Source organism: Cornus florida, unplaced genomic scaffold (assembly GCF_030987335.1).
Source record: "Cornus florida cultivar Cherokee Brave unplaced genomic scaffold, ASM3098733v1 CherokeeBrave_3.0.0_Hap2_Chr09, whole genome shotgun sequence".
Classification (NCBI taxonomy): domain Eukaryota; kingdom Viridiplantae; phylum Streptophyta; class Magnoliopsida; order Cornales; family Cornaceae; genus Cornus; species Cornus florida.
The window spans coordinates 92601890-92615961 of NW_026775579.1; the positions used below are offsets into that span (position 1 = coordinate 92601890).

The 14072-nt window shown below is 35.0% G+C and overlaps 1 protein-coding gene across 1 annotated transcript in view; it reads right to left on the reverse strand.

Annotated features, from left to right (window-relative positions):
• Positions 1–12078: 12078 nt before the first annotated feature.
• The window catches only part of LOC132273155 (uncharacterized), a 30896-nt gene continuing 28902 nt past the window's right edge, over positions 12079–14072 (reverse strand). Inside the window, exons 4-6 of the mRNA XM_059774177.1 lie at positions 13837–13898; positions 13514–13573; positions 12079–12618 (exon numbers count right to left, since the gene is read on the reverse strand). Coding sequence (XP_059630160.1) covers positions 12563–12618; positions 13514–13573; positions 13837–13898 — 178 coding nt within the window. The 3' untranslated portion in view covers positions 12079–12562. The remainder of the gene's footprint in view (positions 12619–13513; positions 13574–13836; positions 13899–14072) is intronic.

Genomic DNA, 14072 nt, shown 5'->3' on the forward strand with positions numbered 1-14072 from the left:
CCAGTTCCCGACAAGCATTAAGAAATTCTATTCTCCTGTTCTTTAAACTTTTGTGCTAACTTAATTTCCACCCTACTTAACCTCCGATTCTCCAACACTGGGTAGAAAATTATGGCAATGGAATTACGGAATAGATTTTTTCTTGTTGTCGACGTGAAGTTTTTGGGGTTATCTCATGTTTAGTGAGATTATTTGGGTGAAAGTGGATATGGATGTGAATTTTGCGAAAAGATATACGACTCTTAAGTCCTTTTCACACAATTTTTTTTTTTTTTTAAGTTTTTTTATTTTATTTTTTTATGTTTGAAACAATCCAATTGTTTAATCTAATTGGGTAGCAATTATGCTTGAAGTTGTCATTATATTTTTCCTGTGTCGGAAATTAATTCTCTTATATAGAAGTTTCTGTTTTGTTTTGTTCTTTAGTTTTTTTTATTTCTATAATTCCCATTATGACTTTTATGCAATTTTGCATAAATTACTTGTTATCTAATACTCCTTCCATCCCACATTAACAGTCCATTATCATATTTTTTACTGACCCATTTTAGTTGTCACATTTCAAATATCAATACACAACTTTTTATTACATTCTTAATTTACCCCTAAAAGAAAGTAGACTCCATTTTTCATATTATTACTTTTGAAACTCAAAAATAGGTGGACACGTTAAAAATTAATACTCTATTTTTTAGGTAAGGGCAAACTTAGAAAGGTATTTTTTGTCAATCCAATAAAATATAATAAAAATCGTTGCCTTAAAAAGCATGAAATGAAAAATGACTATTATTAAGGTAACAGAGATAGTATCAATGTTCACTTTGTTGATACACTCTCTCTCTCTCTCTCTCTCTCTCTCTTTCACACACACACACAGACGCACACAGACAAGTACTCGTACTTTGCCTCCATGCTAGGGAAAATTGCCTGCCAACGATGTGTGCTATCATTTGGTTTCCTTTTATGGATTTTAGTTTTTGTCTAAATTAATTTTATTTACAAATCCTCTATTATGTCTAATGTAGTTTTTTCTACTCAGCATTAAGTAAATGTTTCTTTTCCAATTTTGTCATAATTTTTTAATGGTAAAAGTACATCATCTAATTGTCATAAATTGATACTTGATAAATCTTACCCCTAAATATGCACCCCGTATCAGAGTCCGAGTAACACATGGAGGCAATCCTCAAATGGTAGTATATCAGAACCAATGCCCAACCGAAAGTATTCAGACTTGAGGCATGCAGGTGTGTCGGCATCTCGAACAAGGAGTTCATATTTTCAGCTTTTGTAAATTTTCGTTTCAAATACATTTTCTGTTATATTCTTTAGGAACAGAATTGGATTTGGAAGGAGATGATTTTACCCTCTTAAAGCCAAAATATTCTTTATATTTTGTATCTGGATATATTACATTTTATTGTTTTAAGATGCCTTTTATACTGGTTATTGAAGAATTATTTTAATGGGAAAGAAAATTGATTAATGAGAACCTGTTGAGAGGTTAACCTGTAACCTCTCAAATTTGACACTTATTTATTTATTTATTTTATTTTTAAAGATGTATCAAAACCATCTTTTAGAATAATAATTAGTGGTACGTGACTTGTTATGGATGATGGTCAATGGGCAAGAAATTGGGGTGACTCCACCTGTTCAACAATGATAACCATAATCTCAAATATGGATTAAGTTAAAACTTCACGGGCCTTGTTTTATCTCCCTCAGTTTTGGCTGTAAATTAAGGGCCTCGATTATTGAAGATTCTGGTCTATTATTTCTAAAGTCACCTGTTCAATTTCTTCAAATAGGCACTGGATATAAGTGTATTCTGTCTACATGAAATTAGCAATCCATGCGACTGTGTAAGAGGAGTCGGGAATGTAGGTACACAAAACAGCCAGAAGGGGTGGGTGACGTCGGGGCAGTGTAGTAATGTCATGGTGGCAGTGGTAAGGTGTCTCCAGTATCATATCCAAGTTTTTTTGTAATGGCGGTCCAAGTGATAATCTTGATGTTAATGTTTGCCCATCTTTGATAATATCTCAGTAGTTCTCTTTGGGAACTCCACAGCTCAAAAGTGTATTCATCATTGTTGGAAGAGGGAAAACACAGTTCCTTTCAACCTTTGATAATCTTGATGTTGATCGTAGCATACCCTCAATGTCTCAGTATGCAATAATATGATTTACGGAAAAACAAAAATACCTCATGAGATTCATATCCTAAAAATGCACATGCAAGATTTAATATTATAACAGAATAGAATTATAGAAAAAATCAATCGAAAGAAAAAATAAAAATAAAAAAACCTTGGTAAAAATTGGAGAAGTGGTTACAGTTTACAGAGACAAAAGACTAAGAGTTCAGCTAGGGAAAAATGAAAATCTAGAACAAGAAGGTAAGAAACTAGGAGTCAAGCAACAAGCATTTTCAAGTTTTAAGTGAATTGTCTTAAAAAAAAAAAAAAAAAAAATCTAAGCCCATAATAAATGGGCGTGCAAAATTTGAGGCCCTAGACAAATCGCCTTGGGCAAGGCCCAGCCCTGGTAGCAATAATATCTCAGTCGTTCCTTTCAACTTTGAATACCATTTTATCAAGAGGGTAACCGGTATCATTACAAATTGGGGGCTCAAACATCTTGAACCCATCTTGCCAAAATCTCCCATCAAATTAATAAAATGTCGATTCAACATCAAAAATAAGATAAATAAAAGGGCATAAACCCTACTTCTCTACTGCTCGTCGTCGGTGGGCTTCACCACCTTCACCGGCTCAACCTTCCTGACCGACTTCACTGTAGTTGCCTCCACCTTCAGCTCGGCCGTCACGAAATAGCTCCGTGGAAGTATGGTCGCTGTGGCTTGGAATCTTCAAAACTCGGGCCATTACTACGCAAGAGTATATTAGCCTGCGGCTCCATACAGCGTCGTACAACCTAGCCCGTTCACGCTGGACGCCCGAAGATTTTCTTCTCCGGTGAGCTTTTCCGTTAGCTTCACATATCCTTGCCAAAACAGCACCGTATATTTATTGAGATGGTCTAAATCACGAATGACTCCGTTTTTGAATGAGAAACCTTTATCATTCTCTCCTAAGTTTTTCCATTAGCTTTTATTTTTGCCAACTCCACCCAATCCCATCAACTCTATTCTTTCATAAAAGAAACCTACATCATTAGAACAAAATAGGAAAAGTTTTAAATACGTTAATAAACTTATAAAATATATATTCTGAAATTAAAAACTAAACTTTGAAAGTCTTTAATTCCCATTACTAAAGTGTTCTCGAGTATCACATCATAACATTATTATTTTATATATATGTATGACAAAAACAAAAACAAAAAATTAATATATAAAACAAGAATGTATAAACAAAACTAACACAGCTTAAAATGCTAATTAAATTTAAAAAAAAAAGTAAGTTTGTTACCTGATGACTGAGGAGACATGTTTCTTGAGTCTTCTTCTTGTTAAATGTTAACGCCTGATGCTATCCCTAAAAATAAAAAAAACATACTCAAGTTGTGAAAAAGAGGCTTCACAGTCTCATTCATAACAATTAAAACACCACCATCTAAGTATCATGTATCAACCCAACCTAATCCAACTATGCTTTCAGTCAAAATGTTAAACACCAATCCGTAAAAAAAGGTGTGATTAGCACACACATATTATAAGTAGGTCTTACATTAAATTAATCTAACAACAAAGTACAATGCATCAGTTTAGGAATAATCTTCCAAAATTAAAAAATCAAAATCATGATATTTTGCATTCTAATAACAAACGAAAATCAAAAACCAAAATTTAAAAATAAAAATATGGCAGAAAGATTGAATATATCCTTCGAACATTACACATTACACAGATTGTATTTCTACATGAAACAAAACAAGGATTTCTCAATGGGGTGGGCTAAATCAAAATATATCAACCAAAATCTACTGTTGTTTAATTCAATTTTAGTTAACTAACAATGTTACTTTAGACCATTTGACTGATTAAGGCATAGAAAATCCTATTTGGGTAATTAATAAAAAAAATTACCTATTTATTTCTGAATAATTCACCACTCAGTACCATATCTCTTATTTTGACCAATTTACAAATCCTATTTGAGAATCTACTAGTGGAAGCAGAGTGTGAGGTAGTTCATGGCAAGCCCCTTCCTACACTAGGGAATTCACTCAAAAGCATGCTTTTTGAAAGTATTTTAATTTTTCAAGAAGTAACTTCAGAGATTTACCCTATATTAACTACTTTTGCTTGTCAAAGTTCTTGTTATGGTTTTTTTTTTTTAGTTCTGAAAAGATTTCATCTTCAAAAAACTTGGCATATTGATAAAAAAAAATGTTTCAGATTCAATCTTTGCCGATTTCTAATCCAATTCGGATTTTTTTTTTTTGTCTTTTTTCATGCCCAGATTCAAATTTTCTTGTAGACATAATAAAATTAAAAAATTAAAAAAAATTAAAAGATTTGTATTGCTGAAATAAAATGTAGATTACGGTGATTACCTCAAAATTAAATACAATGATTACCTCAAAATGCAATGCAAATTTTGGTACTTTATATTGTAAGGAAAAAAGAATTAAAAAGATCATAAAAAATTTCACCAAATAGGATTTTAGTTTGCAAAACAAGAATTACAGACCTTGATTGGTTGATTTAGAAAAAAAATTAAAACAAAACCCATACATACAAGTTAGCAGTTGCAGAAAGGGAGGGGGGCAAGCTTGAGAGTTGAGAGACAGCGGGCAGCGGCTGAATCTTGTGAAATTTTTGTGTGAATTAAATATAAATATATCTAGCATTGTCTTATTATATATTTTTATTATATGTAAATTGTAAATTTGTAATAGGTAAGAATTTGTCACTTTCTAAAAATCCAACTAAACAAGTTTTTCTTGGAGAAAAAAAATGATTGCTTAAATTAATAAATATTAAAAACACAAGTAGAATATTTAAAGATGAATGATTCATAAAAAAAATAAAAATAAAACCCTTCAAAATGGATTATGGTGTTCAAAAAATTGATATGTTTTATTTATTTATTTAATTTGGACAACATACTTTCTATTTATTCAAACAAATTAATTGAATAAGTTATTAAACATTATTGCATGGCAATTAGTGCAATTTCAATTGTAAATTAACATTTTTTTTCTTAATATTCGAAATTTTTGCAAATGCAATTGTAAATTCAGAATTTTTTTTCGCTTCTTTGTCAAATTATGTGATGCCAATGTCAATCCCTCTTCAATTTATTACTTTATCATTTCATGTTGAATTTTAATTTACTTAATTTATTTTTATATTTCATAATAATTATGAAAGTTGGTATTCAAAAATGTTGTACTTGTCTTGTAATTGATGTTTAAATACAGTATTATATACGAAAGTTGTAGCTTGCTATTTTGGTATGTTTCAGAAGTAAGTTAACCAAATTCTGATGGTCAATAAAGGTCATTAGGACAGAATCTTATTATTATTATTTTTTGTATTAAAATTATTTCAATGGTTAATTTGTATTATATTGTAGGTCAATTGATTTATTTTAAGGTGTGAACGCATGCAAAAGGGATGGATATTAATTAACTGCTACAATATACTGAGTAGTAATTTATGGTAACAAACTTTACTCCATGTAAGTTTTGCACCTGTGGATTTCATTTCAGGATCTGACCAAAGGAAAGACCTGAAATTTTTGTTGAGTTCATTGATCACAGCTTTGGGTAGAATGAAGATACTTGCCCAATAAACTTGTGTATATGAGTGGAACACCTAAGTATTGGACTGGGAGGGATCCAATCCCAATTCCTATCATGGCTGTAATTGTAGCTTCAGTGTGTGGGTCAGTTCCAAAGAAGTAGACATTGCTTTTGGATAGATTGACGTCTAAACCAGACATACAACAGAAGTGATCAAGAGCAAATTTCAACACTGAAACTGAAGTGATATCTCCATGACAAAACAGAAAGAGGTCATCAGCATAGGAGAGATGTGTGATCTTCAGTGCACCACATTTCCAATGGAATTTGAATGTGTGAGCTCTCCTTACATATTCATTAATGATGGATGACAGAGTATTCATGACAATAACAAATAGAAAGGGAGAGATGGGGTCACCTTGTCTCAATCCCCTCCTACCTTTGAAAAACCCTTAGAACTCTCCATTGAGAGCAATGGTGAAAGAGGGTGAGGTAAAGCAAGCCTGTAATAGAGAAATGAACTTAGTTGGGAAGTTAAGGAGGTTGAGACAGCTTAGGATAAAATCCCATTTGACTGAATCAAATGCTTTCTTAAGATCTATCTTGATAGCACACTTGGCAGTGGAAGACTCAATGTGGTACCCTCTTAGTAGTTCATGAGCTAGGAGTATGGGATCTGTAATCTTCCTCCCATTAATGAAGGCTGATTGTGCCATATCAATGATGTATGGTAGAGAGAGCTACAACTTGGATGCCAGAATTTTAGATATGCATTTATAGATGGAGTTGCAGCAAGATATTGGTCTGTAGTCATGGATGGAAGTTGGATTTTGGCATTTTGGAACTAATGCAATGTAAGTATTGTTTGCTTCAGACAACATCTTGCTATTCCTGAAGAATTCAGCAACAGCCTTGGTAACAGTGTTCCCCACAATTCCCCAAGCTTTTTGGACAATCAACTTCCCTCATCCTTGCTCTTGGAGTTGGAGGATGATTTTGCAACACAGGCACATTGCTAGACAGCTTCTCAAGCACAAGATTGGCAATGGCTCTGGGACCTCATTTTGGTTTGACAACTGGTCCTAGGTGGACCTCTTTGCAATCGTTTTCCATTAACAATCCTTACTGATGCAGGTTTCAATGAATCAATCACAGTCGACACTTTCATTCAAAACTCATCTTGGTCATTTCCTACAAGCTTTTCCTCTGCCATTCCCGAGTTATTACTTCAGCCCTCGCCATGTTCTTCAAGAAGTGATGCCAAGATTTGGTTGGCATCTCCAAATGGAAAGTTCAATTTCAAGCACACATCATTGTTCCTCACAGAGCACTCGCAATTAGTCCATTGGCATAACCTAGTTTGGATTTCTCCTACAATCCCTAGGATGAAATTCAACCTATGGTTAGCTGTGCAATCCAGGTTACCCACTCTTGATAGCAGATCAATGTCCAACCACATCAACCTTTGTGCTCTATGTCAATCACACTCGGAATCACACCAGCATTTGTTCCTCACATGTAGTTTTGTGTCTCCTACCTGACGATTCATCAAAATCAGGTGTAACTTATTCACTGCAATCACTAACTGGGAGGATCTTATTCAATTGATTTCTACGCAATGGAAAAAGAACTCCCCAGCAAATCTTCATCGCAAATTATGCCTCTCATCCATGGTTTATCACACCTGGGAGGAAAGAATTTTTAGAGGTAAGAGATCATCTCAAAGAATGGTGCTTGCTCGAATCTCAGCAACTATCACTGCAACGCTCAAATTGGGTTTCTTACACGACTGTGCTGCTTCGAGGAAGATTCTCTCAGATTGGAATCTCTCCCCTGCTTGCTGCCGTCCTCCTCCGAGGCCGTCGGACTGATAATTTCTCCGATGATCATTATCTTTGCTAGGGCTACTAACCGGATTGTTCCCTAATACCCTCAATTAACGGCCAAACAATCCGTTAATTACGGTTATTAGGTTGAAGCTGGGCCTCTCCCTTGTTGGGTCTATTTCTTTGGCTTTTGTTCTCATCTTTTGGTTGTAATTATCCCCTTTACTTAATAAATTTGCTTAATTTTCCAAAAAAAAAAAGTAATTTATGGTGACCCAAAATTGAATATGGAGCTTGTATTTGAAATATAAAATGTTATAACAGTAAATTCGTTACTTTTATTTTTTCACTTTAACTTTTAAAATTGATGGGTACATCAATTGCCATAATAGTGCAACTTCTGTAATCAAACATTATCCTGGTTCTGCATGGCTAATCCCCCATTCGGAAAAATCAGTTATTTTCACGTGTTGTGGGACCACCTACCACAGACCTTTCCCTCTCATTTTTCATCTCTTTCTCCATCTACTTTCTCTCTCTTAAATGTTTTTGTTGTCCCTGTCATCTGTATATATTGTTGACCAATCAGCTTTTAGACTGTACATGTCTAGCTAGACGTAGAGTTGTAAACTAAAAAACAAAAAACAAAAATTTTCCAAACATTTTCTTTTCTTTTCTTTTTTAATTTTTAAAATGGGCAAATTTCTGTAAACCTGATACTTTAAAAAACTGATCATAAAACCCTAACTGGTTTTAAAAATTCCCAACAATATAATAACGTTATTATTTTACCCCAATTTTATCAATTGGGGCTGTTAACCCAGCGCGTGGTTAACAATTGCTTTGATAATTTGACTTTTGTGATGAAAATACCCTGTTGTCACATGTGCCAAACAAGTGATGTGTATTTAAATATATTATGCCGAAAATACCCCCAAGCCTTTAATAGTAAAAACCCACCAAAGTTACTTCACATTTTACTCATCTTCTCTCCCTCCTCCATGCGCGTTGCAGGAAGCCTTAGAAGGCTGCCCGAGCCGCCATGTTTCCTCCATTATAGGAAGCAGGGGAAGTGATTTTGAAGCTTGAAGGTTAATTGTAGAAGGAGAAAAATGATATCTTCGGGGATAAATTTGGTGATGATAGTGATTGGATTCGATGTGAGTCCGATGTTCATTGTATTCGTCTGCACCAGGCTCATTTGTGCTCAGATTCAATTGAGTGCATTCAGACATTCCTTTCCTATGGCCTCTAGATCTGATCTGAGCATAGTAAGCTCTTGTTTACTTTTGATTTATCAATAAATTTGAGATTCTTTATGAATTATTGAACCATTTTCTCCTTCTTTATCTGGGTGTGTTTTTTTTGAGTTAATATTAATCTAGGCATGTTCATTTGGTGCGGACTGAACCAGAGGGAGGAACAGGTCACCGGTGATGGTGCGTGACTGGTTCGGCCGTAAGGCGGCAGGATTTGAACCGGGATTAGGCAGAGAGGACAGGTCACCGGCGACTATGGCAGATTCCGGCGAGTTTAACAGCAAGATGATAACAAAAACGGCAGTCTTCAAGGAGCGGCGGTGAAAACGCACCGAGGCTAGTGACCAGGGATTGGCCCGCCGGTGATGGCAACAACGTCAATGGAAGCGGAGCAGAGAGATAAAGGACCGGTGACAGTAAGAACGATAACAAATTTTATTATTTATTTTTTATATATTTTTTTTGTTACGGCATATTATCAGAAGCAACAGGTCCCGAATCTCAACAATAGAGAGCAAATCTATAGCCGATGGGGAGAATAGAGATAGGAGAAAATACAGTGCCTATAAATCTTATTATTATTTTTTTGTTTTTTGTTATAAGATTCAGAAATCAAAAGGGTGCTAACCTTAGGTCACGCATCAAAGCTATTTGGCTTCTTTCCTAAAGATCAAGAAATTAACTCGACGACAAATGCTCTAGCTTTCCCATTAGCCTTAGGTATCATCTCTAATGGAGGAAAACAACAACAGTAACAACATCATGAGAATGATGAAGACGATGATGAATCAGAAATCAGAAGTACAAGAAACAGTAGTCACGAGCAGAGAGTCTCCATCGAGCTCGATCTCCTCCCTCTCGCTCCAGTTCCCTGTCACGGATGGCCGCCGCCTTTTGATACTGGTAAAACACATAGTGTGGTGTATTGTGTGTGTTATATATGTATGTATGTATTTGGCTTGTGGGTTGATTTGATCGATTTTGATGTGGTGGTTGTTAAAATAGGAAGTTTGGAAGGGGTTTCATCCGGAAATACGGGTTTTCCGGCGACTGCGATGGCGGAGGAAGTGGCGGCGCCAACTTCTCCCAGCAGTGGAGCGTCGTCGTTTCAGATAGATCATTGTGTCTACAGAGGCGGCGGAAATATTAGTGGGAACAAGAGAGATGAAGCTCCAAAAAAAAAAAAACGACTGTGTTTTGATGTCCAACTCAGTCCTTTTGTTCTAAAGGATAATATTGTAATTTTAAAAATATAATTTTTTAGTTTTTTAAATAAAAGAAAATATAATAAGGCTAATTTAATCATTTTACATGCCCTTAATGTTGTTGGAAGTTTTTAAAACTAGTTAAGATTTTATGATCCTGTTTTTTTAAGGCTCGAGGGTTTACAAAAATTTGCTCTTTTAAAATTATATATATATATATATATATATTTATTTTTTAACTTTAAAAAATAGAAATTCCCCTCATTTCCTTTCAAAATTGATGCGTACATCATTTGCCCTGCTAGTGCAATTTCAGTAATCAAATATTACACTGTCTCTGCAATGCTAACCCAAGACTAGGAGAAATCAATTACTTTCACGTGTTGTGGGACCCGCCTACCGCATAGCTTTCCCTCTCATTTTTCATCTGTCTCTCATCCTCCCGCGTCAGTTCAAATAGCAGCATTGACTGCCATCTACTTTCTCTCTCTCAGATGCTTTTGCTCTTGTCCTCAACCTAACTACTCAAGTCTCTGATCATCTGTACAAATTTGGGCCAATCTTTTCGGACAATTTTGATTTGGGCCATTCTTTGGACTTTTTTCCTGTAAATTTTAGTTTGTTCGGTATTATGGGCACCTGGCCCATAATACTTCCTGTAGCAATTCAACTTGAAGTTCTCGGTATATTTTGCCTGAGTTGGAAATCAACTCTCCTAGATTGGAAATTCTGTCTTCTTTGTTATTAGATTTTCATAATTCCCACTCTGACGAGAATGCAGTTTTGCAGAAATTATTTTCAGTCTAAAAAAATTAAAATTGAGTTGGATCAATTCCATGTAGGGTGGATTCCATGACCCACTTTGCATAGGCTGTCTCTGCCGGTGGTGATGGAGTATTCCATTGATTGAAGAGCTTATACAGTATGGGGACTTTAAGGAAGACGAGGCTAAGATAGAGGAGTGCTTAATAAAACAATGTCATCAGCCAAAAAGAATTTTGAACTAATGGTCTGTTCTGTTTGCAGGTTGATGGGGACTTTGTGAAGATATTTCCGTGAGTTACACATGTTTGAAGTCTGCAAAAGAGGCTCACCATGAAATGTTGAATTGGTTGTTTGTTAAGTTATTAGATTATATAAATACCCTTTTTATGCTCCTGTATAAACGGATGTTAGTATGCTACACTAATTATAGCAAGTAACAGTTAGATGTTAGCATGTTACACTAATTATTGTAACAGTATGTTGATGTGTAGTACCTTTAAATTATGGGGCTCAATTGTTCAAGACTTGCTATATTATTCCTAAATTCACCTGTATTGAAATTTGGGAACTCCAGCTCAGAAGGGTAATCATTATTGGAAAATCTTAAGACTGCTCCTGCCTCTGAAGATCGAGGGCAGAGTTTGAGTTCCTTGATCGTAGTCGTTCCTTTCAACCTTGAATACCATTTTCAAGAATGTAATTAGTTTCACAACAGATTGGGGCTCAAAGATCCCATTTGAAACCAAAAATTGTTTGTAATATTATTATTTCAATCATATTGTTTTTCTTGTAATATTTTACTCTGCATTAAGAAATAAGCTTAAAAAGAAATAAAATGATCGTGTGGGATGCTTATCCGCACATCGGAATCATAAGAGACTTGGTATATAGAATGAATGTAAGGTAACAAGTAACAAAGTGTCTAGGCCAGGGGGCTAAGTTCATATTGGGCTAACTATTCTGGGGCTTAACTAGTGTGACGGACGGCTATTGGTTGAGCCCAACCCCAAACACGCACTATGGGTTTATATATATAAATAGGTCCCGAAATTATGTAGATCCTTGGGTTACGGGTGTTTTTGTTGAGCACGTCGTTTGTTTGCCTCTGGGCTTGTGGGCCTTTGGCCCTTTTGTTCTCGGGCCTTCTCTATTTTTTTTTTTTACTTCTTTAAAAAATTGATTTACCTGTTAGCCAAGTGCAGCAACGCTTTTGGGTGACAAATATATTAATCAGGTAATGACTCATGACAATACTCAATGAAATCTGATAATTAATATTTACATCAATAAGTCAGTCTACATATATATAGATATCTAACATTCCATAGACACACTAAACATTCCATTAAACTCATAATCAACCATTGAAACTCCATTTAAGCCACTGTTACACTATTTGATGGGTGGCACATAAACAAAACAGTAATCCATAGTTCATTTGATTAGCATTTTTCAGACAACATTCAATAAATATATTGGAAGAGATAGAGAGAACGGAGCAGTCTCTGAATCATACTAGTGAATTCATACATTGGCATATTTTCATTGTTTCATTCATTTGAAGACCACCACCAACCACCACCACCCAGTACTTGCACCTTATTTGCCGGATCAAGGGTTTGGATGCCCCTTATCTGCCGCCGCCGCCTCCTCGGCCTTGGCCTCCTCCTCCTTGGCCTTGGCCGCCGCCGCCTCTAGCGTGGCCACCTCCTTGTGAACCAGTAGGTTCGGGACAGACCCGAGATCTGTGCCGCTCCATTTCCTTGGCCATCTCATTGTTCAAGAGCTTTTCAGACGCCCCTGAAGCAATGATTCTTTCCAAAGATCCAGGTATGTGCCACTCCCCCTGCACGTGTGTGTGTGTGAGAGATATACATAGTATCATATTAGATTACTAAAGTAAGTTACAAATATATAATATTAATTATTGACTCTGTCTCTTAACTTTAAGTGCATCAAAGCTTTCCATTTCATTGTTGTACACTTCCTAGATCCGATGCATGAAACAAGCAAAAAGCTCACAACCCTATCGTTGGTTCACAGTTGTCGTATACTTTTGTGCCCCTAACTATATATCTTTCTCTCTGCAAGTCCATATCTATACAAGTCTCCCATGCCAATATTAGTCAAGACGCTCAGAAAGCTTATTTTGTCCTAAGTTGGGTAATTCTTATTGGTGGACTCTCTCTTCTTTGCTGTTTCAGTTTCAACATTTCAAAAGCTCTGTCAATGCTCAAACTGATAAAGTTAAATTAAAATGGTAGTCTTCTTTTTTCTTTTTCACAGATAAAATTAGATTTTAGAGAGATGAAAAAGAAGAAAGCCCAAGTAGATGAATCGTATTACACACCATTGTTTCAGAATTTCATGAACTGAAAAATCGTGTGTGAAGTGACCAAAGATTCTTGTAACTAAAAGAATAGACACTATGCTCAATAGTATGTCTTCAACTCTAAATTTCCTTCAATTCTAAGTATTATGTGTTTTTACTTAATTTGATTGCATCAACATCATCAGTCATTATCACTAGAGTCAACGTTGACATCAACATTCTTATAACGTTGACATCAACATTCTCATCTAGAATTGTCATCTAGAATCACGTAATCCTCTTGCATAGATATACATTTGATTAAGATAAAATGAAAAGAGACTTCATATCATAATTGGTCATTTTAAAACCAACATCACTGCTAAGGGAATTTATATAATTCAATTAGCTAGGCAAAAAAAAAACATACCTATTTTCTTTTTGCCGACTCCACCCATTCCCATCAACTCTCTTCCTTCAGAAAAGAGACCTACATTATTAGGACAAAAGAGGAAAAGTTTTAAAAGCGTTAATAAACTTGTAAAACATATATTCTGAAATTAAAAACTAAACTTTTAAGTCTTTAATTCCCATTAATAAATTGTTCGAGCATCACATCATAACAATATTATAAAAATGTATGTAGAAACAAGAACAAAAATAAAAAATTAGTATGTAAAACATGAATAAATAATTGTAACCAGTAGCAAAAAAATGCCAATTAAAATTTTTTAAAAAAAAGTAATTTGTTACCTGATGACTGAGGAGGCATGTTTCTTGAACCTTGTTCTAAATGTTTAGGCCCAATACTAACCCTAAAAATAAGAAAACACTCAAGTTGTGAGGAAGAGGTTTCACAATCTCACTCGTAACAATTAAAACATCACCATCTAAATACTATATATATCATGTATCAACCAAACTAAGCTTTCGGTCAAAATGTTGGACACCTATCCGTAGAAAGAGGTGTGATTACGGATAAGTGTGAT